This window comes from Muntiacus reevesi, chromosome 1 (assembly GCF_963930625.1).
Source record: "Muntiacus reevesi chromosome 1, mMunRee1.1, whole genome shotgun sequence".
In the NCBI taxonomy this organism is placed as follows: domain Eukaryota; kingdom Metazoa; phylum Chordata; class Mammalia; order Artiodactyla; family Cervidae; genus Muntiacus; species Muntiacus reevesi.
This window is the reverse complement of record NC_089249.1, coordinates 221,304,314-221,332,122: the sequence shown is the minus strand read 5'-3', so window position 1 is coordinate 221,332,122 and position 27,809 is coordinate 221,304,314. Positions and strand designations below refer to the sequence as shown.

The following is a 27,809-nucleotide window of genomic DNA, read 5'->3' as shown; positions in this document are numbered from 1 at the left end:
GTTATAGTGCTCAGCCTCACCAGCTAAACGTCCCCATCTCCTGAGCTCTCCTGGTGAGCCCCAGGCCCGGCACAGACAGACAAGAGGACAAGGACGAGGGTCAGACTTTATTGTGAGCAGAATGGTAGGGAGTGGGGCTCAGGGCCAGCACAGCAGCTCTGAGCCTATCGGCCAAACTGCCTTCCTCCTGTGTGTGCAGACGGGGCGTTGGTGAGGGGGGTGCCCTTAAGGCCGTCATGTGCTCAGACGTGCAGTGACAGACAGCACTGGCTCCAGAGGGCAGGACGCTTGGCCCGGCACACAGCCTGGGACCTTCCTGTGACCTTCCGGAAGGGCAGGGGCCTGGCTCCAGCCCAACCCAGCCCAGGAGCCTCAGAGATGGACCTGGGGCAGGAGCCTTCAGCCCTGCCCTGTAAATAGATCAGGACACCAACAGCCCAGGGGGCCAGTGGGGTGGGGGGGTGCAGCAGGAGCCTTACACAAACCTCATGAGGCCTGGGGTGCTCACGAGATGCTTAAACAAGAAAAGCAAAGCCCCTAAGGAGCAGAATTCTACACATAGAAAACCCTACTTCAGTTTTTAAAAAAGAAGAAAATGTGTAGTCTGAATGTATAACAGGGTCTGCTTTCGCTGGGGGGTTTCCACAGAGGGAAGAGCGTGGGGCTGTTCTCTGCGCTGCCTGTAGACTCATCCTGGTCCTGTGGGAAGAAGTGGGGACTCAGACCAGCCAGGGAACAGGGTCTCACCCCCGCACCCTGCCCCAGCCGCCAAGCCCTCCCCTCCCCTTCACCTCTCAGCTGGAGTTCCTCTGGCGAACATTCTTGTCTTTGTCATTCAAGGGGTTCCCGCTGCTCTTCCTGGGGACAGAGGAGTCTTCAGGAGATCTGGACTGCCCAGGTTCCTGCCCCCAGCTCCTTCCACCTCCTCTGTGCCCCGCCCCTCCCCCTCCCGGCCCCTCCCCTGCCCACCCACTCCCCAGCAGGGGACTTACAATGGAGCAGAGCCTGTGTCTTCATCTGAGCAGAGCAGAGGCAGCCACATGCAAGAGAAGGGGCAGGCGTCAGGGGTTCCCCACACCCGACCCCTCACTGGGTGGCCCTGACCCACAGCACTCTGCCCTCAGCCGCCCCTGGGACAGGCACCCTCGCATGGGCTGTCTGGGGTCTTGGTGGGAGGGGTACCCCAGAGCACCCCTGCAGGCAGGTACCCGGCCCGGCTGCCCCACCAGGCAGCCCAGTGAGGTGGAGAAAAGGAGAGGTGAGGCCTCATGGGCTGGAAGACTCTCTGCCGGGGAAGGGGGCACATCCCCCGGAGAGGCCCAGGGTCCCCCACCCAGGAGGGAGTGGAGGGACTGTGGCACTGTCTCACCATCCAAGACCTCGTCCGGCTTCCGCCGCTTCTCGTAGATGAAGATGATGGTGACAAGTACAAGCACCTCGGCCACAATGCCCAGGAAGGGCCAGAGGGCAGCGAAGCGGTTGCGCACGCGCAACGTGATGGCCGCCTGGCTGGTGCCCTCCAGGCTGGTACCGTTGCACACGTACGTGCCGGGGTCCTCCTTCAGGTCCACGCCGGGGATGTGCAGCTCCGTGCGGCTCTCCGAGGACACCACAAAGAACTTGCTCTGGGTGCCGTTGGTGATGACCTGGTCCCCGGACTCGCTCTTCTTGTACCACAGCCAGTAGATGATCGGCGGGAAGGAGTCCGATTTGCAGACCAGGACCACAGTCTCCCCCTCCGTGGCGTGCTCTGATTTCTTCACGGCCATGACTCTGGGGGGTCCTGCGGGGAAGAGGGCAGTCTGGAGCCTAATCCCCAGCCAGAGATGGAGGTGGAGCTGCCCTGCCCCAGCCCTCAAGGTGGGATCTGCGCCTGCCCCCACTCCCCTTGGAGCCTACCTTTCACTTCCAGATTGGTGCGGCCCGCGTGCTCTGGAAGGAAGATGCAGGAGTATTGGCCTGAGCGGTCTTCTGAGTCCACCCTGCAAGCGGATACAGGGAGCAGGGTGAGGTGGGCAGGTTCCCAGGGAGGAGGGACCACACCCAGGAGCCCTGGCCTGGCCGCCGTCCAAGCCCATGGCAGCTTCTGGAGCTGCTCCCTGCAGGGCCCGGGGCCCAGGACCCTGCGAGCCAGGAGCGGGGGACCCCAATCCACAGGAAGCACGAAGGGTCTTGAAGGTGGTGGAGTCTGGCAGCCCGGGAACTTCCCTGGATCCTGGGCCTCAGCCATCTCCACACCCGTCTGTCTGGTGGTCCTACTCACTCGTACTCCGTCTTCAGGTCAGGCAGGGTATCCTCCTTCAGCACCTTGCCCCCCTTCACCCAGCGGTGGCCCACAATTTCTGTGGCACTGTGATTCAAGGCACAGGTGAGCCGCGTTTTGGAGCCATCATCGTTTATGGTCGTCCAGATCCTGCTCCCTGGGCAGCCAAAGAGAGATGCGAAAGGCATCAGGAAAATCCGTCAGGAGAAGCCATGGTGTCAGTCTGCCATGGGCCCCAGCCACCTCCACAGAAGAAGGGAGGCCAGGGCTAGTCCCCAGAGTCCAGAAGCACAAGGGTTCTGGAAGGTCCTCACCTGGGATCTGGGGCGGGACTCTGGGGGAACGGTCTTCACTGGCCGCGCCTCAGGTGTAGGGGGAGCAGCAGCACCCACCTCATGCCAGAACAAGGACCCAGACAGTGAGTGCTGGGTCTGCCCCTCTGGGTGGCCTGGTATGCTCCCCCCTCCCCCAACCAAGGAAAGGCCACCGTGGGGGACAGGGGTGCTCGGGCCATGGGGCTGCAGCAGCCCAGCTGGATGTGCCTGCCTCATGGGAGGCCACACCTGCCACCAAGCCTCCATGCAGACTGTCCTGCCTGGACACTGGGCGATGCCCAGCAGCCCTTCCACTTAGTTTCCAGCCAGGCAAACCTCCCCATTTGTTATGATCTTCTCTTTAGGAACCAAAATACGAAGCCACTTCAAACCAGATGGTCAGAAGCAGGTGGATGGTTCTGGAGAAGGGGACTGGGCTTGAGCTAGGGAAGGTCCCTTTGCAGTGACCAAGGCAGGACACTCCAGACCTCCAGGGAGGAGCCTGGAGGCAGACCAGAGGGGGACCCCTCTTGGGGGTCAGGCTGTGCCTCCAGGTGCTGACCTTCAGCCATGCCCACACCACAGCCCTTTCCCGGCACTGGGAGCAGGCGTCCCGGGGACACTCCCATCAGCCCCCTGGGATCCGTGGCTGCACGGGGCTCTCACTGTGCCTGGGGACAGTGGACTTTGTAATAAAGCTGGCTGCCAGGTCATCCACCAGGAGGTGTCTGTTTCTCTGGAACAGTCACCCACACACACCCCCGAGGTGTCCCTTGGAGAAGGCCATACTCCCAGGATGCATGCGCAGAATAAGCCAGCCCTGAGGCCTCTGGCATAAAGCAGAGCCCAGGGCTGAACTGGGACAGCTCAGCCAGCCGGAAAGCAGCCCAGGCTGCCATCTGGACCCCCGCTTCCTTACTGGGGTCACGGTGCCATCTGAGAGCACAGACAAAGCATGAGAAGCTGGTGGCACGTTTGGAGATGGTGAAAACTCCAGCTGATGCCCAATACCCCAACCAGGGGCCGCCCTAAGAGCACAGTCTGCTCAGCCCACCACCCCCCACTCCTGTCAACACTGACTCCCAGCCTCCCAGAAGACTGAGGCTTGAATCCCAGGATAGACTTCACAGCTGGGCTGCCTTCGGCTTTAGGTTCTGGGTAGGCTGGCCGCAGGCTAATCCAGACCCCAGCTCTAGTTCCGGTTCAGGGGACACCAGCTTCCTTCAGGTGGAGGAGGGAGACCCAAGGGAGCCCGTGGACAGGACATGGGGACGGACCAGCGGCGTCTCCTCCTGAGCGCCAGTCCTCACTGCCCCACCTCCAGCCACCTGCTGGCTTCCTTTAAAAGAGAAGAGGATGTCTCAGAAGTCAGGCCAGCAAGGCCTGAAGCAAAGGAGGCCCCTCGGCAGCTCTGGGTGCCCCGTCCCGGGACTCTCCCACAGCAGCACCTGCACATGTGTGCACACAGGTCGTGTAGGAGAATGCGCCCGGCCGGCCACAAGGCCCAGGGACAGGCCAACCTTCAGGTCTAACCACGCGGGGCAGCCCACAGGCAACCCAGGCCTCAGGCCAGGTGCTGACAGGCAGACAGGGGTGTGAGGCTGGATATCACCTCTGCGCCACTTTCGAAGGCTTGCCTCCAGTCACCCGTTTCTCTGTCAAGATTTCCCAAGATTGCAAAACCAGCAGCTTTATGCAGAGCTGGGAGGTGAGTCAGGGCAGAAGTGAGGCTGGCAACCCCCATTCTCCCAGACAGGGCCTCGGACTCAAGGAAGGAGCTAGGCAGGTCTTATGCAGGCCCCACCCTGCCTCCTGAGAGAGGAAAGAAGTGCCCCAGGCCACCTCCAGGTGGCAGCAAGGTGAGGACTCGGCTCTCAGAGAGGGGCAGGGCCCCAACTCCACCCAGGGAGTCTACAGAGGCCAGTGGGGGGCCACTTCCCCAACTGAGCCTGCAGGCCACCACCCCAGGCTTGGTCAGAGGGCTGCACGCAGCAGCCTACCCCCTCGAGTGACCTGCCCCATCCTGGTCGCCCATCAGCAGAGCTGGGTCCCTCCTGTGCATGTGTGTGGGGGGTGCAGTGGCTGCAGCCACCCACGGCCACCACGGAGGACGTGACACCTGCGACACTGACGGTCACCAGGACAGGGCCATGAAGAAGGACACCTCCCCATGCCCCTCAGGAAGCGCTGACGGGAAAAGCACACCTGACCCCCAGCCAGCCCAGCACCCAGGAGGCCCGGGCAGCACCCTCAGGACTCACAGGGGCTCTGATTAAAGGCAGCAGAGCCCAGGAAGGGAGAGCGCCTGACCCTCCTCCTTTCCTGGCCATGTGACTGCAACCCACGTTCTCAAGTAAAGTCACCTTCATCTAAAAACAGCCACCCCTCCTCCGTGCCCACTCAGCAGCCGGGCCGGGCACAGCGCCAGGCAGGCCTTGGTACACATCCTAGAGGGAGCTCCTGGGACGAGGCAGACAGGAGATCACCTCTGGCAGGCCAGCCGGGGCTGCTCACCCCTCCACCCTGCTGGCGGGGGGCCAGTCCTTCACTCAAGACCCAGAAAGGGACCAATGAGCAAGCCCCTGCCCATCCACCGGCTACACCAGGACCAGGGGACCCTGCACATCTGGACAGCAGGTCCCTCCCAGCAGGAACACTGTCCTGGGGCCTCAACTGACAGAAGGGTCTGGCTGACCTGGCCAGGAGAGGCAAACACTTCCACGAATGCCCTCACCCCAAGCAGAAAAAGGACACGGGACCCAGACTTTTCGGTCTGTGCCAGAGTCCCTGGAAAAGGTGGAAAGTGAAAACGGAGCACGAGGCACAGACAGTGCCCCAGGGGAATAAACCAGGACTGACCTCCCACAGTACGTGTGTGTGTGCGCTCGCGCAGTCCACAGCGAAGGGTGATGGACCGCCAGAGGAACTGCCCTCTACAGAGGGCCTTCTACCCCACTGGCCGGCGAGGCCTGCACCTGGAGGGTACAAGCTGCCAGGGGCCCCACCCAGAGGTGGTCAATAAAGGGTCACTTTGATTATAAGGAAGAGGAAAGAGGCGGACTGAGATCCTGGATCTTAAAGTGGGTCAGGAGCAACCAGGGGAAGCTTCCCCAACATGCAGGCCCTCCCACACCCTAGGGTAGCTGGCACTCTGCTCAGAGCCCACCTGTTCCCGCCTCCCCTGGGGAAGAGACCCAGACCCTGCCGGTTTGCACTTTGTTCTTCGTGTGCCGGTCAGTATAAATTGTTAACCCAGAACCAATTATGAAGCCTCGATCCACACAGGCGAAAAAAAAAAAAATCTGTCTTTCAGGCAAAGAGTCTGTGGGGCTTTCTCCGGAAAGGCACGCCTTAATGCATTTTCAGGCGAGCATTCTCTAAATCCGACATGCCCACCAAACAGGCTGCCTCTACCGTAAGCAGCTTGGCAAACAGAGCCTCGTTGGAGAGTCTGTAAAAACAGACGGTCCCCCTACACTTCCTGCTCTGAGTTAGGTGGCTCACGGTAACCTTGGAATACCTCCCCTCCCGGTCGGTGCCTCCGCTCCCATCCCGGTAAAAATAGGAGGGTGGACCACCGCCACCTCCTCCTGGGCCCTGAAATCAGACAAAACTGGAGGAGGTGGAGTGTCGGCCTCCCCACAAAGGTTTAAGTGTTCCAGCGACTCCTGGGGTAAGTGCACGGTCAGAGTGAGACACGGGACCTAAATCCTGGCAGGAATGCGACAATCCCTCCGGCCGAAAAGCCGGCCCGCCTCAGGGGCCGCCACGTGCCCGGGGACCCCGGGTCCCCTTGGGGACAAAAGCCCACCCACCTCCCGGATGACAGCCGGTGTCTAGGCGCCCGGGGTTCCCCTACGCCCCACGCTCCAGCTCTTCGAGCTCGGAAGGCTCCTCATAAGCTGCCTCGCGCAGATCTGCTTCAGCTCGGAGACTCTCACCCCCCGGGGCCTGGGTCTCCCCCCAACCCCGGGCCTGGGTCTCCCTCCACAAGCCGGATTCTACTCCCCTGGGGTCTTCCACCCTCCCCCAGGCGGGGTCCCCCTCCCCGGGACGAAGTCTCCTTCCCGGGTCCCAGGTTCCTCTCCCGCCCGGGCCGGGGTATCCCTCGCCAGGCCGTGGGTCCCCCTCTCGCAGAGGCCAGGGTCTCCCCTGAAGCAGAAGGCGAGCCGCTCTCTGCCAGCTCGGACCACCGACAGGCTTCGCGCCCCCACCGCAAGATCCTGACCTGCCCCGAAGCCACCCTGGGCGCTCAACAGCACGAGCCCCAACACCGCGATCTGACCAGCCGCCATGTCCCGCCGTCCCTCCGTCCCGGCGCAACCGCCTCCTGCAGCACTATAAGAACCCGGCAGTCGCCGGGCGCGCGCACGCAGGCGGCGTTGCGGGGCGGGGCACACGCACGGTGACTCGCCTACCACCTACGCACGCGCACGGACGCATGTACGCACACTCCTACCCGGGCCGACTCGCTCTACGGAAGCCGAGTGGGCGGAGCCGTGTGAGCACCCGGGTGAGCCACGCCCTGTGTCCAGGGGCGTGGTTACGTTGCTAAGAAACGGGGCGGGGCCTGCGAGGCTGGGCCTGGAGCCTCGCTTCTTTGTGGCTTGATTTACGCTCCTAGTAGGTAAAATGCTCAGTTTCTGTGTACTTTACCCCAGTGCAAAAAACTAAAAAAGCAGCGATGGAGGCGATGGGGATCACTGTGAACAGGTAGGCTGTGCCCCCTGGGTGAGACTGCCAGATTTAGCAAATACAAATAGCCCGACAGCAGTTACATTTGAATTCCAGTAATTTCGTAGTGTAAGTGTTCAGTGCAGTGTTTGCACACTGCTTTGCAAGGAAAGTATCATCATTTGTCCGAATCGAAAGTAACTGATCGTTCTGTATTTGCCTGGACTGCATACCCAGAGGTGACCGTGTTTTACAACAAATACTTTGAAAAATGACAAAAAAATTTAAAAATAGGGTATATAGCATATAGTCTTTGTGACTCTAGATTAGGTAATGGTTTCTTATGAATTCACCAAAAGCGCGAGCAAAAACAACAAGAAATCAGATAAATTGGAGTTCATCAAAATTAAAGACTTTGGGGGACTTTCCTGGTTAAGACTCTGTGCTTGGGCTCTAGGGCACGCTGACTTCAGTAGTTGGAACTCTTGGGCTCTAGAGCATAGGTTCAGTAGTTGTGGGTTTTGCATGGGTTTTGTTGCCCTGAGACATGTGGGATCTTCCTGGATCAGGGATCAGAGATCAAACCTGTTTCTCCTGCACTGGCAGGTAGATTCTTTACCACTGAGCCACATCAGGAAAGCCCTTAAAAACTTTTCTGTTTCAAAGAAGAAAGTGAAAAGACAATCCACCTGATGAAAGGAAATACTGGTAAAGCATGTATGTGATAAGGGATTTGTACCTAGAATATATAAAGAACACTTACAACTCAACTTTTTTTGAACTCAACTTTTTTAAAAAGTTTAAAAGAAGACAAATAAACCCAATTACAAAATAGAGGATCTGAAAACACATCTTTCAAAAAAAGACACCTAAATAGACAACATAAGCACATGAGAAGGTGCTCAGAGGCGGGCAAATGGAAACCACAGTGAGACACCACTTCACACCCACTGTGAGGTCAGAAAATAACGCGATGAGGAAAGTGGAGCCCTGTGCAGGGCTGATGAGGAGGTGGAACGAACCGTGCTTCCATTCCTCTAAAGGTTAAATGAAGTGATAACTTAACCCAGCAATGCCAGTCCTAGATGTGTGCCCAGGAGAACTGAAAACTCAGGTCCACACAGAAACTTCCCCTGCAATGTTCACAGCACAATAGCAAAAAGTGCAACAGCCCAGAGCCCAGATGCTCATCAGTGGGTGAATGAATTAAAAAATGTGGTCCCTTCACACACCAGAACATCACTCTGCCCTGAAAAGGAGAGAAGCCCTCACACTGGCTACCACGTGGACGGACCCTAGAACACGATGCTTAGTGAGAAAAACAGACACAGAAGGACACAGGGTGTGATGCCACTGATTGGAAATGTCCAGAACAGGCCAATCCACAGACAGGGAGTGGGTTCCTGGTTGTCAGGGGCTGGGGGAGGAGATGGAAAGTGACTGCTGATGGGGACGGGGCTTCCTTGTGGAGTGATGGATCGTTTCTGGAATTAATTGCGGTAAAGTGTGCTCAACTCTGAATGTACCAAAACCCTTAACGCTCGAATGGGTGAACTGTATGGTAAGTGGATCATCTCAATTAAAAAATGGGGTGATGTGGATCAGGAGGCCTCTTGGAGGTGATGACATTGGAGGTGACCCATGAATGAGGAGGGGGCAGCAGCCAGGGAAGGGCTGAGCTGTGAGTCTCGGGGCAGCCTTGTGGGGGGGTGATGGCGGGCAGCTGGGTGGGGCCGAAGGAGATGGGGGGTCAGCTGACAGAACCTGGGCTGGAAGGGCGTGGTAGAGGAGCCTGGACTTGCTGATATGGAGGCGGTGAGGGAGGGGAGGTGAGGACCCTTCCTGTGGCCAGCAGGGCCGGGGCCTGGGGCTGGCAGGCTCAGCGAGGCCACAGGGAGCGGTATGGAGACGGACGTGCTGGATGAGGGAGGCAGGCTGCCAGCTGGCCTCAAAGCACCTCTGGGCCCCAACAGAACTCTGGGCCCTCTGCCCACCCGGAGCGGGGCTGAGGAGATCTCCGGACTGCCAGGAAGGCTCTGTTTGTGTCAATCGAACAAAGCCTCCCTGCAGACCTGGCTGTCCTGCACCCACTGGACCCCCTCTCTGCCGGTTCACGATGGTGGTCCCTGTCCCCTTCTGCTTCCAAGAAGAGTTTTTTCAGGATCACCCTGGCAGAGGTGGCCAGATTTAGCAAATAAAAACAGAGGACTCCAAGCTACACTGGAATTTCAGATCTTCCAAAAATCACTAATTATTCAGTATAAGTATATCCCATGCAATGTCTGGTTTTTACTTATATTAAAAATTATCTGTTGTCTGTCAGAAATTCAGATTTCACTGCAGCCCTGTATTCCACGGGCCCTTCCTGATGCCGGACCTTGGCAGCTGTAAGGGTAGAGAGCAGTAGCCAGAGACCTAACCACTGGACCACAGGGATCAGCAGTGAGGGGCTGGGTTCTGAGTCCTTGCCTGCCTGGCTAGAACACAGAAGGTAAAGGGTAAAGTCCAAAGTTTATTGAAAATAAAAGTCCCTGCGGAAAGATCCAGGGGCAAATTCAGAGGGAGAGTCACTCCTTTGGGAAGTATTTAATTCTTCTATGAGTAGTGTTAATCTCTCAGTCGTGTCCAACTCTTTGAGACCCCATGGATGTGTATAATGTAGCCCACCAGGTTCCTCTACCCATGGGATTTCCCAGGGAAGAATACTGGAGTGGCTTGCTGTTTTCTCCTCCATGGGATCTTCCTGACCCAGGGATTGAACCTGGGTCTCCTGCATTGCAGGCAGATTCTTTACTGACTGAGTCAGGGAAGGGTGCAGTTTTCCAGGTCTTTGTCTTCTTTTTGGCCAATTGTATTGTTTTGATCCCATCCCTGACTAATTTGCCTCTGGACCCTCCCCCGGGTGCACAGGCACCCCTCAGTTAAGATGGATCTCATAGCAGAGGCTTATGGGAGGGGATAGCAGGACTCCAATACTTTGGCCACCTGATGTGAAGAGATGACTCATTGGAAAAGACCCTGAAGCTGGGAAAGATTGAGGGCAAAAGGAGTACAGGACAGCAGAGGATGAGATGGTTAGATAGCATCACCAACTCAATGGACATGAGCTTGAGCAAACTCCAGCAGATAGTAAAGGACAGGGAAGCCTGGTATGCTGCATGGGGTTGCAAAGTGTTGGACACGACTTAGCGACTGAACAATAAACTACTTACTATGGGCTGGCATATCCCCTACCTTTCTGACCCCATGAAGGTTTCGCCCATGTCTAGTGTCTCCTTTTCCTCAAGGATGGGAAGTGTATGACCCCCTGATCTTTTATTAATAACAGAGCCTAGTCCCAATCTGTTCCCGCCATAAAAATGCCCGGTGTCTGGTTATATACCCTATTCCTGTTGCTGTGTGTATTTGCTTTTTTGAATTTTGTTTTTGAATTTTTATTTGTTACTTTTGGCTTCACTGGGTCATCATCACTGCTCGGGCTTTCTCTAGTTGTGTTGAGTGGGGGCTACTCTCTAGTTGTGGTGCACGAGCTTCTCATTGCAGTTCTTTTTATTGTGGAGCATGGGCTCTAGAGCACATGGGCTTCAGTAGTTATGGTGCATGGGCTTAGTCGCCCTGAGGTATGTGGGATCTTCCCAGACTAGGGATTGAACCCCTGTCTCCTGCATTGGCAGGCAGATTCTTTACCACTGACTGACCAGGGAAGCCCTCCGTTAGTTGGTTTATTTTTTTATCTTTTTTTTTTTTTTTGTTAGTTGGTTTTTATGGAAAGGAGTCGGTCATGAATATGTTGTCTCCTGCTTTAGGAAATGTAATCAGGGGGCTGGTGATGCATGGACTTCTGGAGTTCATCTCCTCACCCCGGGAGGTGTGAACAGGAGGCCAGCTGTAAATACCTAGCTTGGGGCCTGTCTGTCTCCTGCCTCACTCTGACCCCATCTGTCAAAACAGCCGGTCTGGTCACCCTCTGTAACTAACCCCCCTGGTCCCTGGTCACTCTCTGCCCTCGTGGGTGCCCTGTGCTCCTCAGCCTGGCCTGGGCTTGCTGCCACACTCTGGTTGGCACTCAGCCGGTGCCCCTAACTGGCCATGGGAGGGTTTGATCCTCCCTGGATCCCCATCCTTTCCTGGCCTCTGGAGGCCTGAGGACACCCTGGGAGGGGCCCAGAGACCCACAAACAGAAGGACAAGCGCAGCAGCCCCCCACCTCTGCTGGGTGCACAGATAGGCCTCTGCTGCCTTCAGCCAGACAGAGAGAAGCTAGCACCAAACCCCGCCCTGGGGCCTGGCCCTACTGACCTTCGGGCCTTGTAGCCCTCACCTCCCCCGCAGCTTGGCTCCAGCCTCCCTGGCCCTGCTTCCGCCCTGAGCTCTGCCTGGGCAGTGTCTGCTGCCGCCAGGCATGCCTTCCCAGGTCACTGCCTGGCTCCTTCCCACGTCGCCCTGGCCGCTCCCAGAGTTCTGGCCTGGGCCTCACACTTGGGACTCCAGCCTCTGTCCAGTTTGCTTTGTTTGCAGTTTGGTTTGTTTGCTTTCTACTTTTTCCTACAAAACCTTTCAAACTCACAGATAAGGGGAGAGAAAGCAGAGTTATCATTTATCACACCCATCTCTCTGTTTCTAGGATGGTCCAGCTTAAGGATTTATGTGCATTTTTCTGTGAGGGTGGAGTTTGAAATCCAACCTAGGGTGTGGATTTTATCCTCAGGGCACTCAGGAGCCCTGGGAGGGATCTGAGTGAGGGAGGGATGTCTCCTGCTGTTAGACTGATCTGGGGTTCTGGTAGGGGGTCGGGGTATGGGCAGGTTGGGAGGACCGGATGGTGCAGTGGGTTCAGTGGTTGCTTCCAGACCTGAGAATGGGGCCTTATTTGAAAAACATCTTCGCGGATGTAACTATTAATTAAAGATCTTCACATAGGGTCATTCTGGGTTAGAGTGGCCCTGAATCCTATGACCAGTGTCCTTGAGGAGACAGAAGAAGAAGGGCTTCCCTAGGGGTCCAGTGGATAAGTGTCTGTCTGCCAATGAGGAGACATGGGTTCAGTCCCTGGTCTGGGAAGATTCCACATGCCTCAGAGCAACTAAGCCCATGCACCTAGAGCCTGTGCTCGCAGCAAGAGAAGCCGCCGCAACCAGAGAGTAGCCCCTACTCGATGCAACTAGAGAAAGCCTGTGTAAAGCAGCAAAGACTCAGTAAGACCAAAAATAAAAGTAAATAAATAAATCTTAAAAAAAAAAAGGAAAGGCCATGGGAAGATGGAGGGACAGGCTGAGGTGATGTGGCCACAAGCCCAGGATGCCTGGAGCCCCGAGGAGCTGGAAGAGGCAGGAAGGACCCTCCCAAGAGCATGGTTTCTGCTCTGTGAGTGGCCTAGTTGGTCATGCTTTGTCTGAGCAGCTCCAGGAGCTGGTACAGGGGGTCGGGTGGTTGATCTCTTTAGCGCTGGGGTTGACTAAAGTGTGCCGTGGGCTTCCCAGTTTGGGGGAACACCAGCCTGGGAGACTGGGAGGGTCCCTACAGGAGCGAGTCCTGGCCCTGGACACACCCTGCAATCCAGCCTGGCTCTGGCTTTAAGGTTGGTGTGTGTGGGAGGAGGGGGACACACGAGGGAGAGGTTTACAGGCACCGCCGCCCTCTCACCTCTGTCCTCCCTGGAAACGTGACAGAGGATAATCCCAGATGAACCCGGGGTTGTGATGGGGTGGCCTGGGGCTAGTGATCTTTCCTGGGGGCAAGTCCCACGGGTGAAGCAGGACAAAGCAGAAATGAAAGCCTCTGAGAGTGAGAGTGGGTCCAGTCTCCCCAGCCGAGATTGCAGGTATTTCAGACTTTACACAGTCGTGACTTGCCCTGTCCTGACCACCTGGGAGGCTGTTGTCAACCAAAGACCTTCCCGGGCCACAAGGGGGCCGAGCTTCAAGGTGTGCTGGTGCTTCCAGGTTTCCTCGGGCCTGTTTGCTGATATGTCATCCTGAAATAAGGAGAGGAGTCTGTTTCTCAGGTTTGTTTTGAGATGTCCTCAAACGGCAGAGGAGTCTGGGGACAGCAACCCCACCCCCCACCCGCACCCCCCGGCTACCTGGATTCCCAGTCAAGACTTTGGCCACGTTTGCCTCCCCCACCCCTGCTTCTGTCGCTCCCTCCATCTCTCTCTCCTCCGTCTCTCTATCTCTCTCCATCTCTCCCTGTCTCTCTTTCTCTTTATCTCTCTTTGTCTATCTCTCCATCTCTGCGTCTCTATTTCTGTCTCTCCCTCCCTGTCTATCTCTCTGTCTCTTTATCCCTTTATGTCTCCATCTGTATCTCTCTCTGTGTCTCTATCTCTCTGCCTCTTTACTCTCTTTTTTTTTGTCTGTGTCTCCATCTCTCTGTCTCTGTGTCTATCACATTTTCCCTGCAGAACCATGTCGGAGTAAGGACAGGTGCCAGCTTCACCCTAGGGACAGAGCAGGGGGCTGGGGTCCACAGGCCCCTCTGAGGTCAGTGTGGGATCCTCCCTGCAGTCTAGTCCCCCAAAGACTGACCTCAGCCTTCCTTCATGGCAGTTGTTCCTAGGTCCAGGGCCAGCTGGGGCCTGACTGTGTCAAGCTGCCTGTTGCCATCTGGGCCCAGGTTCTGGGACAGATGCAGCTGCTGCTCCAAGGGCTGGCTGTGGGGCTTGTTTCAGGAAGCTCTTTCTCTGCAGGTCCCTCCCCCAACCCCAGCTGTCCAGCTGAGATTAGAGCCCCTGGTCTAGCCCTCTGCCCACCTGGCGGTGGTGGTCTCAGTCCCCCAGAGCCTCCTCCTGCAGGTGCCTGACCCCCCCTCCCAACTCTTGAAACCACTGGGCTCCCATCACCGGGGGTGGGGTGGGGCCCAGCTGGGCGGGAAGGAACCTCTGTGGCGACAGATAAGCTTCCTCCCACCAGGGTGCTGGGCTTCCAAACACCACCCGCCTCCATTGATCTCCGTCCTGCTGGAGTCACCCCAGGTCCCTGCCCAGGACGGCGGAGATCCCTAAAACCACAGCTCCCGGTGGCCCTGGTCGGGGGTGCGGTGCTGAGATTCCTCTGTCAACTACAAAATGTAGTCACCACCTGAAAATAGAGAGTAGTGTTATTTTATTTGGTGGAATAAGCCAGAGAGGCAGCGTCTCAGGTAGCACGGAGGAGGCCAGGGAAGGAGTCAGGATTATAGGAGTTTGCCACAATGGGGGCAGACAGTCAGAACTTCAAAAGATTACTGCTAATTAAGGAAAATCAGATACCTCAAGGAATTTAACGCTGTTCTCCATATGAGAAGATGCAAGAGTCTGGGATTATTGACGTCATTCCTTTCATGCATCTCAGCTACCTGGGGGCAGCATCCTGTCCTTTTGATTTCTCACATGCCCCCTCCTTCAGCTCCTCAGCAGTCACTAAAGGGGCTGGCGGCATCTCCTGAATCTGAGTCACAGGTCTTGTTTCCCTTTTGGGAACCTCATTCACATTTGGAGGTCCGAAATCGCTGAGGGATATTACGTCCTTGGTTGTTTGTTTGTTTTTTTTTTAAATTTATTTATTTTTTTAATTTTTCAGTGGGTTTTGTCATACATTGATATGAATCAGCCATAGAGTTACACGAATACATCCTTGGTTGTTGATGCCGCAGGCAAACTTCAGGATAGTGGTGGCCAGACGGAGCAGCCATGGACCCGCAGCAGCCAAGGGTACAGACACAGCCCACGTGGATGGATAAATGGGACAAATACCACGTGGTCCTTCCACACCCCGGAGCATCCTTCAGCCCTGAAAAAGAGAGGAACCCTGACACTTGCTACCACGTGGACGGACCCTGAGAACACGATGCTCAGTGAGAGAAGCCGACACAGAAGGACACGCAGGGTATGATTCCACTGATGGGAAACGTCCAGAACAGGCAGGCACCATGCACAGGGCCATTCGTGTCGGCCCAGGAGGTGGGAATGTTGCTGTTCCCTGCAGGGGCTTCAGCTTTCCTGCAGGCAAGTAAATGCACACAGGAAAGGCTGGTGCGTCCCATGGGCTCAGGCTCTGGGCCCTCTCCCTCTGCAGGTGGGCAAGCGTGGCATTCATCTTGCAAAGTCTCAAACCTTTGAAGACAATCGACGTCCATTCATCCATAATGGGGCTCCCCCACCCTGTACTGCTGATATGGGGGGTCACCCTCTGTGGGATGTCCTGGGTATTGCAGGGTGTGGAACGACACCATCTGCTCAATGCTGGATTTCCAGGTCCTGGGGACCACAGATGTCTCTGGGGCAGAATCACCCCCAGTGAGACACCCTGGTCTATGGGAGAGAATAGATGTGAGGGGGGTGCGTGATGGAACCCCCATGGAATGGCATGGATGGCCCACTTCTCCCTCTGCCCCACACTTGGCCAGATGGGAGCACTGCCACACTCAGTGTTGAGGGGAGGACTGGACACAGCCCAGAAACCTTGGGGGGGTACAGCAGACAGGACCTACCTTAGGGATGGGAACCCGGAGGTAGGAACCTCGCTGGGGTGTGGGCTTGGGGGATCCTGTTGTGTTGACCTGGGTGCTTGAGTACAGTGGTGTTTTGTTTGCCTGGGGTATATGTCAAGCACCCAGCAATCCCCCAATGCCCAGAGGACACCATCATGCAGTTGTTTTTTTTTTTTCATCATGCAGTTTTAATTCAGTTCTGACCCTCTCTGCCTGGAGTCAGTGCAGAACCCACAGCTTAAGGGCTCAGCCCACAGCCCTGTCCCCTCTTCAAACCAGTCCCGAGTCCTCTGTGACCCCTGAGCTTCTTACCGACCAACTAGCTGTGTGTCATGGTTCCTGCCACCCCTCTCCCTGGGTCTGACCAATTTGTTATAGCAAACAAATGGGACCTAATTAAACTTAAAAGCTTTTGGACAGCAAAGGAAACTATCAACAAAACAAAAAGAAAGTCCACAGGATGGGAGAAAATATTTGCAGATGAAGTGACCCACAGGGGTTAATCTCCAAAATATACAAACAGCTCATGCAGCTCAGTATCAAAAAAAAAAAAAACAACAAAACACCCCCATCAAAAAAAACAAGCAAAAGACCTAAACAGACATTTCTCCAAAGAAGACAGACAGATGGTCAATAGGTACATGAAAAGATGCTCAACATTACTAATTATCAGAGAAATGTAAATCAAAAACTACAGTGAAATATCACCTCACACCAGGCAGAATGACCATTGTTTAAACGTCTACAAATTACAAAAGCTGGAGAGGGTGTGGAGAAAAGGGAACCCTTTGTCCCAGAGTTTTAGGCACAAAAGGCTTCTAACTTGGTCCCTCCTGTCCTGGATGTGAACTCAGGTGGTTGAAAGAGGCTCATTAGGAGGGTTTTAGGAGCCCTGTGCCAGGACAGGATTTCGCAGTTTGGTTTGTGGAAAATCACCAGCTGTTGTGACCTGGGTGCGTTCTGTACATAGGTGACACCTCCATAAACAGTTAAAGGTTAACAAGGCACTTGCCCCTGCAGACCCATCAATCTTGGTTTGGGTTATTCAGTCCCGAGAAAAACATCAGAGAAAAAAATAGCTCCATGGAGGGATGCTCTCCAAAACCCCTGACCTGTGCCCCCACCCCTGACTGCCCCAGCCATTGAAAGAGGCACAGCCCAGGGGGATCCCAGAGAGGCCTGAACATCACAGGGGGCCCCAAAAAGTCCTGGGGCCAAGAGAATGTCAGGGAACCCAAGGAGAGGTGAATAAAGTTTGGGCTTCAGTAGATAATAACATATCAAGATTGGTTCATTAATTGTGACAGCTTCCCCAGTGGCTCAGATGGTAAAGAATCTGCCTGCCAATGCAGGAGACATGAGTTTGATCTGATCCCTGTGTTGCAGGAAGGGGGACCCCTTCCAGGGCCCGAAACTGACTCTTGTCTAACACTTGGAAATGAATTGTCTGAGGAGACACGTGCTGACAAAGCAAGACATTTTATTGGGAAAGGGCTCCCGGGCGGAGAGCAGAAGGGTAAGGGAACCCAGGAGAACAGCTCTGGCTCACAGTCTCGGGTTTCATGGTGATGGGATTAGTTTCTGGGTTGTCCTTAGCCAATCATTCTGACTCAGAGCCCTTCCTGGTGGTGCAGGCCTTGTTCAGCTGAGATGGATGCCAGAGAGGATTCTGGGAGGTGGTCGGACACTTGGTGTCTCCTTTTGACCTTTCCCGAACTCTTCCGTTTGGTGGAGGCTTATTAGTTCCGTGTTCCTTACCAGGACCTCCTGTTGTAAAACAACTCAGATGAAAATAATTACTATGGACAAATGCAAATGGTTACTATGGTGCCTGGCCAAGGTGGGCGGTTTCAGTCAGTGTGCTTCCTCTAATATCTGGATCAGGAAGATCCCCTGGAGGAGAAAATGGTAACCCACTCCAGTATTCTTGCCTGGGAAATTCCATGGATGGAGGAACCTGGTGGGCTACAGTCCATGGGGTCACAAAGAGTCAGACACGACAGAGCACCAGGCACATCATAATAAGAATCTCGTCAACTGAAGGGGAAGGAACACTTGGAAGCTTGGTACTCTCTTCATTGCTTTCTGTAAATATAAAACTGTTCCAGGGACTTCTTTGGTTGTCTAGTGGCTAGACTCTGCGCTCCCAATGCAGGGGACACAGGTTTGATCCCTGATGGGAGGACTGAAATCCTGCATGCTGCGGATTTCATGGTGTGGCCCCCCCTCCAAAAAAAAGACAGATAAAAGAACCTTTAAATTTAAAAAAGAAAAAAGAGTTGAGTAGATTCCTTCCTCCTCCTCCTTCTGTCCTTCCTTTTCTCTGGCTCTGAAATAAAGACATAAGCGTTTCCTAAAGCGTCTTACCACCTTGCAGGAGGCCTGGAACTCGCAGTGCTCAGAAGACAGGAAATTCTGCTGCATCACCAGAAGAGAAAAGCCATTGCCTTCTGATGGGCAAATTCACCTTCTTCACTGCCTGACCAGCAGCCTTTCCTGCTCAGAACACCCTTGGATGAGCACGGAAGGCACCGCCAGAGACAGTTGCTTCCTGGGAAAAATATTTAGACGGAGGAAAAGAGATGATTTTCTCTCCTGAGTGGCCTTTTGTCCCTTTAACTTCCTGCCCATGTGCAGTAATAGCCACGCAAAATCTCAATTCGAGACAAGCCTGCAAAAAGTGAGGGATCTTCTGGGGTTGGTGGTGTGGATTCCACAGGGCTTGGGTTGCTCATGTGCATGTCTTGCTGTCAGAGCAGCAAACCCTTGATTGAGATTTGTGAATTTCCCTGTGTGGGACGGAGGGAAGGAGGGAGAGATGGGCCTGAGTAAGTCCTGCGCACCGGCCTTGGCCCCACAGGGCAGTGTCTGGGGGCTCCTCGGGGAGGCTGCCACCTACATGAGACGCACCAGCAACAAAGCCAGATGGACGGATGTACAGTGGGGGAAGAAGCAAGCACTTCAGCTGCTCCTGGGAGAACCCGCATGGTGGGAGTGGGGTGGGGGGCTGGGGGGGCAGGCACCTAGGTGTTTGGTGTGCGGTTATTTCAGCGTGGCTATTTGTTTGAGCATTTTCATATTAAAAGCAGAAGATTCTGCCAGAAAATAGCAGTTTTCTCACACTGTTCCACACAGAGTCCATCACCACACGGTCCAGCAACTTCTCTCTGCCTCATCAGAGCACACTCAAGAGAACTAAAAATACACCCACACATGCCTTTGCACCTGTGGCCACAGTAGCCATGGTGGAAACAAGCGAGGTGTCCATGGACAGGTGAGCAGACATACACACGTGTCCCTCCACACATGGGGCATCCCTCAGCTCTGAAGAGGAGAGAAGCCCTGACACTCGCTACCACGTGGACGGACCCCGAGAACACGATGCTCAGTGAGATAAGCAGACACAGGACACACAGGGTGTGATTCCACTGATGGGAAACGTCCAGAACAGGCCGATCCACAGACACAGAGAGTGGGTTCCTGGTGGTCAGGGGCTGAGGAGGGGTAGTGTTGCTTTTGGGGTCCTGGAAAGTTCTGGAACTAGATAGAGATGCTGGTTGCACAACCCTGGGAATGCACTGAAAACCCCTGAATCACACACTATTTAAAAGGGTGAATTGCATGGCATGTGAATTATATCTCAGTATAAGACAAATTGAGATCATGGCATCCGGTCCCATCACTTGCTGGCAAATGGATGTGGAAACAATGGAAACAGTGACAGACTTTATTTTCTTGGGCACCAAAATCACTGCAGATGGTGACTGCAGTCATGAAATTAAGATGCTTGCTCCTTGGAAGAAAAGCTATGACTAACCTAGACAGTCTATTCAAAAGCAGAGACATTACTTTGCTGACAAAGCTCTGTATAGTCAAAGATGTGGTTTTTCCAGTAGTCATGTATGGATGTGAGAGTTGAACCATAAAGGAAGCTGAGTGCTGAAGTGATGCTTTTGAACTATGGTGTTGGAGAAGACTCTTGAGAGTCCTTTGAACTGCAAGGAGATCAAACCAGTCAATCCTAAAGGAAATCAGTCCTGAATATTCATTGGAAGGACTGATGCCAGAGATGAAGCTCTGATACTTTGGCCACCTGATGCAAAGAACCGACTCATTGGAGAAGACCCTGATGCTGGGAAAGATTGAAGGCAGGAGGAGATGGGGATGACAGAGGATGAGATGGTTGGATGGCATCACTGACTCGATGGACATGAGTTTGAGCAAGCTCCAGGAGTTGGTGATGGATAGGGAAGCCTGGTGTTCTGCAGTCTATGGGGTTGCAAAGAGTTGGACACAACTGACTGAACTGAACTGAAAGACAATGGTGGTGGTTGATGGTTTAGCTGCTAAGTCATGACTGACTCTTGTGACCCCATTGATTGTAGCCCACCAGGCTCCTCTGTCCATGGGATTCTCCAGGCAAGAATACTGGAGTGGGTTATCATGCCCTCCTCCAGGGGATCTTCCCAGCCCAGGAATGGAACCCAGGTCTCCTACATGGCAGGCAAATTCTGAGCCACCAGAGAAGCCCACTAAACACGGAACCAAAGTCAAAAAGAGAAGGAAGGAGATTCGGGGTCCTTTCTCTGTGTCTCCTGACCCCCGGCGCCCCCGGGCCTTGGCAGCAGCTGGCCCTCCCATGCAACCCGAAAAGTGCAACCCGTTTTGTAGGTGGCAAACCAGAGGTCCTCAGCCCACAGGAGGCTCAAGCAGTTTTATTATTACGGTTTATTGGTTCCCTGATACATCCGGGCCCCTGGCTGCCCCCTGCAGGATGCTCCTTGGAACACGGAATCAGGGTCACCTCTGGAGGGTCAAGGTGAGGGAGGTGGGCCGTTAGTGGCGGAGGACCTTCTTGATCCAGGGCATGTAGGGGGCCACGGCGACAGCCACGGGGGGTTTGAAGATGTCAGTGCATTCCACGGAGCTGAAGGACAGGATTCCGGCCACTTGGCCTCTTCTGCACACCACAGGCCCGCCTGAGTCCCCCTGTGGAGGCAACAAGCACCAGTCACCTCCTGATGAAGGGGGCTGGTTATCCAGTGGGAGGGGATGGGAGGCTGATTCCAGGGCAGAGACCCCCATCTCCCTGCTCCCTCCCTTCCCCCCACCTCCTTTAGTCCCTTCTCAGTTCCTTTCTTGCCTGGTAACTCTCTCTGTGCCTTCTTCCCACCCCAGGGCCTTTGCACATGCTCCGTCCATGCCCTGGTATTTCTGGGTGCTGGAGTTCAAAGCCTAGCTCTGCCACCCACTGTGTGACTATGGGCAAGCTGCTTAGTCTATCCGTGCCTCAGTTTCTGCACTTGAGAAGTGGGTACCTGGTCCTTCCCAGCTTCAGGACCCCCAGGGAAGGGAGGCTGGCCTGAGCGTCCCTACCCCCAGCACCCGCACCTTGCAGGGGGCCTGGCTCTTGGAGTCAGCTGCCAGGCAGATCATGTGGGGGCTGATGGTGCCGTTCCAGAACCGACTGTTGTTGCACATCCTGGTGTCCAGCACACGCAGGTCCAGCTCCTGCAGCACCTTGGCCAACTGCCCAGGCTGGTGGGTCAGGCCCCAGCCGGCCAGGCTGCAACGGGTGCCTGCGGCCACCGCCTGGCGCCCTCGGGGCAAGGCCAGGGGCTGAATGGTCTTGCTGGGCTTCACCTTCCCATCCAGCTATAGGGACAGGAAGAGGCAGATGAGTAGGTGAGGGGACACTGGGGGAGGGGCACACAGGGAGAGGGGCAGTGGGAAGGTGAGTCTGGGGGAGGGGCGATAGGGAAGGGGTGTCAGGGGAGGGGACCTGGAACTACGATTCCTCCCACTGGCAGCACCTTTAGCAGCGCGAGGTCATTCTCCAGATGAGGGACTGGCTTGTGTTTGGGGTGCAGGACCACCTTCTTGATGCGGTAGGTAGGACTGGGCTCTCCCAGCACATGGAGCCCCAGCACAAGCCTCAGCTGCTGCGTCCTGGGGGCAGTAGGGGGGTTGCAGGGTGTGTGGGGGGGCGGCAGGGCCTGGGTGTGAGCCCCAGCCCTCCCAGGCTCTGGGCCAGGGGCACTCACTGTCCTGCACCACCTCACCGGCTTCTTTCTGCAGTCCTTCCCCTTCCCCTGCCCAGTATGGTCTTCTTTCTGCCTCCTCCAGGAAGCCTTCCCTGCTCCCACCTCACCCCAGACTCCTGTCCAGCTGCCTGAAGGCTGTCTCCTTTCCATGTTTTCAGTTACTTGAATCAACAGACCCCCTTTGATTACTTCTCCAGGTTTGATCTGCAGTCTTTGTTACTGGCCAGTCCGGAGGTAGGACGGCTCTGGGATGGGTTTACCTGGGTTTCACAATGGCATCATGCACCCAGGTTCCTCTCTGTGTTGGCCCTGCCACCCTCATAGGGCAGCTCTGTCCCTGTGGCCACAGGTGGGAGACACACTCCTGGGTGTCACAAGAGGCCCACCTCTGTCCATTTGGAAGGTGCTTTTCTGTAGCAAATGAGCTGCCTTCAGGAATCCTCACAGCCTAATGTCACAAGCACACACATAAGGTTGCTGTGATGTACTCTTGCCTCAGCAACCACTGCAGAGGGGAAGGGGACCCTCTCACAACACTACAGTTGACTTAAATCTCTCCGGACCCACTTCCTGGTGAGAATGGGGAAACCAGGATAGGTCTGGGGACATCTGGTGTGATGGGGTGGGGCTGCGTCACTCACGGCTGGGTCAGGCAGTGGGCAGCTGTCAACACCCAATTTTGGTTCAGGAGCACCCCGCCACACTGGTGGCAGCCAGACTTCTGCAGCGAGACCATGTATGGGCGTGAGTGGGGGACAGCGTTTCGACCCCCAATGATGCGGGTCTCAAAGGTGTTGCCTCCTGGGGAGAGGGAGAGAGAAGGCCAGGTTAGGATTGGGTGCCCCACCCCTGACCTGACACTCTGACTCCAGCTCCGAGGCCCTGGATGGAATGTTCTGAAATTAGACTATGGGGCTGGTTGCACAACTCCAAATGCACTAAAATTCTCTGACTCGTACCCTTTAACTGGGTAAGTTGCATAGTATGTGAATGACATCTCAATAAAACTGCTATAAAAATTGTTCTAAAACCAATCATGGGGACTTCCCAGTGGTAAAGACTCTGCCTTCCAAAGCAGGGGATGAGGATTTGATCCCACATGCCCCAGGATATGGTCAGAAACTTTTTGAAAAATTGTGAATTAAAAATGATAAAAAGCATTTTAATGTAAATTAGCTTAAAAAAACTACCTGTGATTCCCCATCATGCTTTAATTTTTTTTCATGCTTTAATTTTTAAAATCTATTTTTAAAAATTTTGGCCATGCTGCATGGCATGTGGGATCTTAGCTCCCTGACTAGGGGTCAAACTCATGCCCCCTGCAGTGGAAACACAGACTCCTAACCCCTGGGCCCCCAGGGAAGTTCCTCTTCATGCTTTAAACATCCAAACTCCTCATGACCCACAAGACACACCTTAGCTGACCCTGCTTCCTTCACACTTGCCCCCATCCCCTCAGCACTCCGGTCTCCCTGCTGTTGATGGATGGATGATGGATGAGGATGGATGGATAACGGATGGATGGATGGATGCATGGATGGATGCATGGAATGGAAGGAAGGAAAGAAGTAAGGGAGAAAGGATGATGGGTGGATAGTGGGAACCCCTATCCTGCTGCGTCACCAGTTGATCACAGTGAACCTGGCTGGACAACAATCCAGCCAGGACAGCATGGTGGGATACCACCATCCCACCAGCCTGCATCTCAAGCTCCCAGGTGCCATTTGTGAATAAGTGTATACAATCTGGGGAGGCAGCTCGCAGGGGCTGAAATTCCAGCTCCGTCCCTCAGGCTGCCTCACTCGTGCGGCTGTGGTTTCCTTCTCTGCACTTCCTGGGTGCTTCTGGGAAGCAAACAGCCTGTACCTGTCCCACGTGCTGTGAATCCAGCTCCACCAGAGCCCCACGGTTGCCCCCAAGACAACAACCAGGCGCACATGCGCGATCTCATCCTGGAAAGGCTTGGTGGGATCCACCATGAAGGGGCAAACACAGCGCCCCTCCGTGGTTCCTCCGGAAAGTGCATCATCCGAGCCCAGCCTGAGGACCTGGGGGAGATGGAGACGCTACCAGAGCATAGGGGACCGAGGACAGCAGGACGACTAGGTCCTGCTCACTGAGGACACCGTGCGGATAACTGGAATGAGGTCTGTAGGTAAGCTGAGGGGAAGGATGCTGTGAATCCACCCGTCCTGTGAAAGGATGGCCTGTTCCCAGCACACACACACACGCACACATACACACATATGCACACGCACACATATGCACATGCACACACGCACATACATGCCAAAGCGTTTAAGGGTGAGGGGCAGTGCATCTACAGCTCACTCTCAAATGGTTCAGAAAAATAATGATAAACACATATTTGTATTTTATATGCATACCAAGGGGTGGGGTAGGTTGAGGGGATGATAAGGCAATGGAGGCAAAATGTTTACCACTGAGGGATTAGGGAGGAGAAAAGGAAAGTTGTCTGCAGGGCTCTCCTGACATCTCTGTAAAAGTGGAAAGAAGTCAGAAGGAAAAAAATGGGGTGACTTTCCTGGTAGTGCCAAGGCCAGGACTCTGTACTTCCTGTGCAGGGGGCGTGGGTTCGGTTCCTGGTGAGGGAACTAGATCCCACATGCAGTAACTAAGAATTCACATGTCAAAACTAAAGATCCTGCTTGCTGCAACAAAGATTGATGATCTTGCGTGCCACCAAAGATTCGGTGCAGCCAAAATAAACACATTTTTCTTTTTATTTCAAGAAAGGAAAAGAACCTCACATCTGCCAAGCCTTGCTCTTGCCCTCAGGCCTCACTCAGAAGAAGTCATGACAACCATATAGAGATGAAACTGACAGACCCTCGGTCACCCAAGCTGTGAAACCGTCCCCAACAGCAAGTCCTATCACCCCAGGAAGAAGCCCTGAACTGTTAGCAACCCACTTCACACTTTTTTTTTTTTTTAATGGTTGCTTTTGCTTTTTTTCACTTTTTAAAAAACTGATGTATAGTTGATTTACCATGTGTTAGTTTCAGGTGTATAGCATATATATATATATATATAATATATATATTATATATATCATTCAGTTTATATATATATATACATATACATGTATATTATATATATATTCATCCCTGGATCGGGAAGATCCCCTGAAGGAGGGGATGGCAATCCACTCTAGGATTCTTGCCTGGAGAATCTCATGGACAGAAGAGCCTAGCGGGCTACAGTCTATGGGGTTGTGAAGAGCCGGACATGACTGAACGACTAACACTTTCACATTTATAATCTTTTTCAGGTTCTTTTTCAATTTTAGGTTATTACAGGATATTGGGTATAGTTCCCTGTGCCAGAAAGTAGAACCTTGCTCTATGTTTTATATATAGTTGTGGTTATTTAGTCACTAAGTCACGTCTGACTCTTTGTGACCCCATGAGCCCCCTGGCTCCTCTGTCCATAGGATTTCTCAGGCAAGAATACTGGAGTGGATTGCCAGTTTTTCTCTGGGGGATCTTCCCGACCCAAGGATCAAACCCTCATCTCTTGTGTCTCCTGCATTGGGAGGCAAATTCTTTACCACTGAGCCATCTGGGAAGCCCTTAATATATAGTGGTATCTGTTAATTCCAAACTTCTAATTTATTCCTTTTTTTTTTTAATTAAAAAATTTTTGGCCATCCTGAATGGCTTGCAGGATCTTATTTCCCTGACCAGGGATCAAACCCATGTCCCCTGAAGTGGAAGCCTAGAGTCCCAACCAGGGGACCGCCCGGGAAGTCCCCCACCCCATTTTAAATTTTTAAAAAAATATTGTTGGAGGAAAGTGAAGCTCCCTCCCTGCCGCCCCGCTTCCTGCTCTGGAGCCTCCTTCCAGAAGTATTTCATCGAAGGGGAACAGGCTCAGAATAGAAACCCCCAGGATGGCGGGCGTCCTTGGCCCTTCGCTTTTTGCTTTCCCCACAATCTCTTTTCCAGGCTGTTTCATGGACAGCCATCTTGTGCTCTGGGGGCCACTGACATGTTTTCAGTGAGTCCTGTCTGGGGACGGGGAAATTGTATCCAGTCTCTGTTCCCTCACCCCCCTGCCCTGCCGCTTGCCATGGGCCCCAGGTGCCGCAGCTCCGGCCTCAGTGTCCCCACCTCGCTCACCTGCCCACAGGGCTTCCAGGACCATCAGCAGGAGAAGCATCTCGGATCGGGGGCCTCCAAGGTTCTGGCCCCGAGCCCCAGCACAGTTCACACCCAACCTTCCTGTGGGGGAGGGAGGTGACATTCACAGCTCTGGCTGATTCCACATCACCCCCAAGTGTTTCTGAAAGATATGCAGTCTTTGGAGACAAAACCCTGTCACCATGATCACACCTGAAAAATTTACAGGAAACCCTACTGAGCATCTATTATCCCATCATGTTCCACCTCCCAGCTCACTGGTGGTGGTGTGTGGTTTCAGCTTGATCATTTCCTTGCCCTGTTGTCTCATTGTGGCAAAATACACACACCATAAATGCAGCACCCTAATTGTATTTAAATGCACAGCTCATGGCATTAGGTACATTCACGTTGTCATGGGATCACCCTCACCATCATCTCCAGAACTTCCTCATCTTCCCAAACTGAAGTTCTGTCCTCATGAAACACTGACTCCCCAGTCCCACCCCCAGCCTGTGGCCCCACCAAATACTTCCTGTCTCTGGATCTGACTCCTAAAGTGACCTCCTATGAGTGGAATCAGTGTGTGTCCTTCTGGATCTTGTTTCTCTGAGTATCACATTCTCAAGGTTCATCCATGGTGTAGCAGGTGTCAGAATCTTTCTTTTTAAAGGCAGGATAATATTCCAGCGTGTGGAGGGACCACATTGTATTTATCCATCATCTGTGTGTTTACCCCTCCATCTGTCCATGGATATCTGGCGTCTTTTAGATTTTGGCTATTATGAATAAAGATGGTATGCACACTCATTTGTTATGAGCACCGTAGGGCTGCTGCAAGTCTAAGGGTCCTAGCCAGGCTCATCTGGGTCCTCCCTCCTTCAGTCTACCCTTCTCCTTGCAGCCCTCAACACCCTGGGACCCAGACCAGCCAATCAGCACTCCTTGTACCCTCTGGCCATAGAGATTGGTTCTACGCAGAGGACCAATCTAAACACTGCACCAGCTCAGTGAAGACGAGGGCCCATGTTTCTTCTGGAACTTTCCAGAAACAGCCTTCACGCTGCTGGACTTGGGAAGATACCAGCCTGGAGGTGAGACCACGGTGGGAGGCATCTGCCTGAAAATGAGGAAGCTGACTACAGGGAGGAAGCTGACCACATGCTTGGTGCCTGAAGCCACATCCATTTACTCTTTCTTGAGGCAAACATCCACATGTGGGCCAGGCCAGTTCTTCTGGGGCTCCAGAGGAGAATCATTTCCTGCCCTTCCAGTCTAGAGACACAGATGCCAGGGGTCAGGGCATGGACGTTTTTGGAGCTGCTCTTCTGCTGACCACAGGTTGGGGGAAGACAAGAGTCTGGGCTGGAGCCAGTGCTGTGCCTAAAACCCCTGCCCGCCAGTCATGGAAGTCACACTTGAGTCAGTGTGAATCGGGTTTTCCTCTCCTGTGATACTCAAAGGGTCGGGATAAATATGACTTGGCTGAAAAATGGGTCACAGAGGCAGACAGGCTCATCCTGGTACTGGCTCTGCAGCAGGGGCCTACTGTCCACCTCTCCTTCAGTAGCATCTGGCACACAAGTCTCTGGAGTCAGTTTCACATAGGAGGGTGTTGAGGCCAGAGTTAGGTTTAAGAGAAATGGGTATTTATAGTGTGTTCACATGCCCAACCTTGTTTAATCCTCCTAATGACCCCAGGAAGCAGGTTTTGTTAGTATTTGGGGCTGGGAGAGGGGGTTGTTCATCAGATTTACCAGGTAAAAAAAACAGGGTAACAGCTTATATTTGAGTTTCAGATACACAAGTAACTTTTTGGTACAATTAAGTCCCAGACATTACATGGGATAACCTTTATTCCATGTATCCCATTACATGTTTACCTCAAGTCCACAAGGCAGAC

At 54.0% G+C, this 27,809-nt stretch overlaps 2 protein-coding genes and 1 long non-coding RNA gene across 3 annotated transcripts; 1 reads left to right on the top strand and 2 right to left on the bottom strand.

Moving 5' to 3' along the window:
- Positions 1–88: 88 nt before the first annotated feature.
- On the bottom strand, positions 89–6,942 carry BSG (basigin (Ok blood group)). Its single transcript, XM_065918411.1, has 7 exons — positions 6,806–6,942; positions 2,264–2,420; positions 1,900–1,982; positions 1,370–1,783; positions 993–1,017; positions 792–858; positions 89–699 (listed from the first exon to the last, which is right to left on the bottom strand). Exons 1-6 carry the CDS (start codon positions 6,870–6,872, stop codon positions 795–797), a joined length of 810 nt encoding a protein of 269 aa, XP_065774483.1. The 5' UTR covers positions 6,873–6,942; the 3' UTR covers positions 89–699; positions 792–794.
- Positions 6,943–7,159: 217 nt separating this feature from the next.
- On the top strand, positions 7,160–18,685 carry LOC136167647 (uncharacterized). The gene is made up of 3 exons (XR_010663103.1): positions 7,160–7,290; positions 14,884–15,235; positions 18,098–18,685. It is a non-coding gene; the product is annotated as an uncharacterized lncRNA (long non-coding RNA).
- Positions 18,686–20,457: 1,772 nt separating this feature from the next.
- Positions 20,458–26,132, bottom strand: GZMM (granzyme M). The gene is made up of 5 exons (XM_065935144.1): positions 25,907–26,132; positions 22,406–22,565; positions 21,534–21,669; positions 21,112–21,375; positions 20,458–20,709 (listed from the first exon to the last, which is right to left on the bottom strand). The coding sequence occupies exons 1-5, from the start codon at positions 26,028–26,030 to the stop codon at positions 20,557–20,559; spliced, it is 837 nt and encodes a 278-aa protein (XP_065791216.1). The 5' UTR covers positions 26,031–26,132; the 3' UTR covers positions 20,458–20,556.
- Between the last annotated feature and the right edge of the window lie 1,677 nt (positions 26,133–27,809).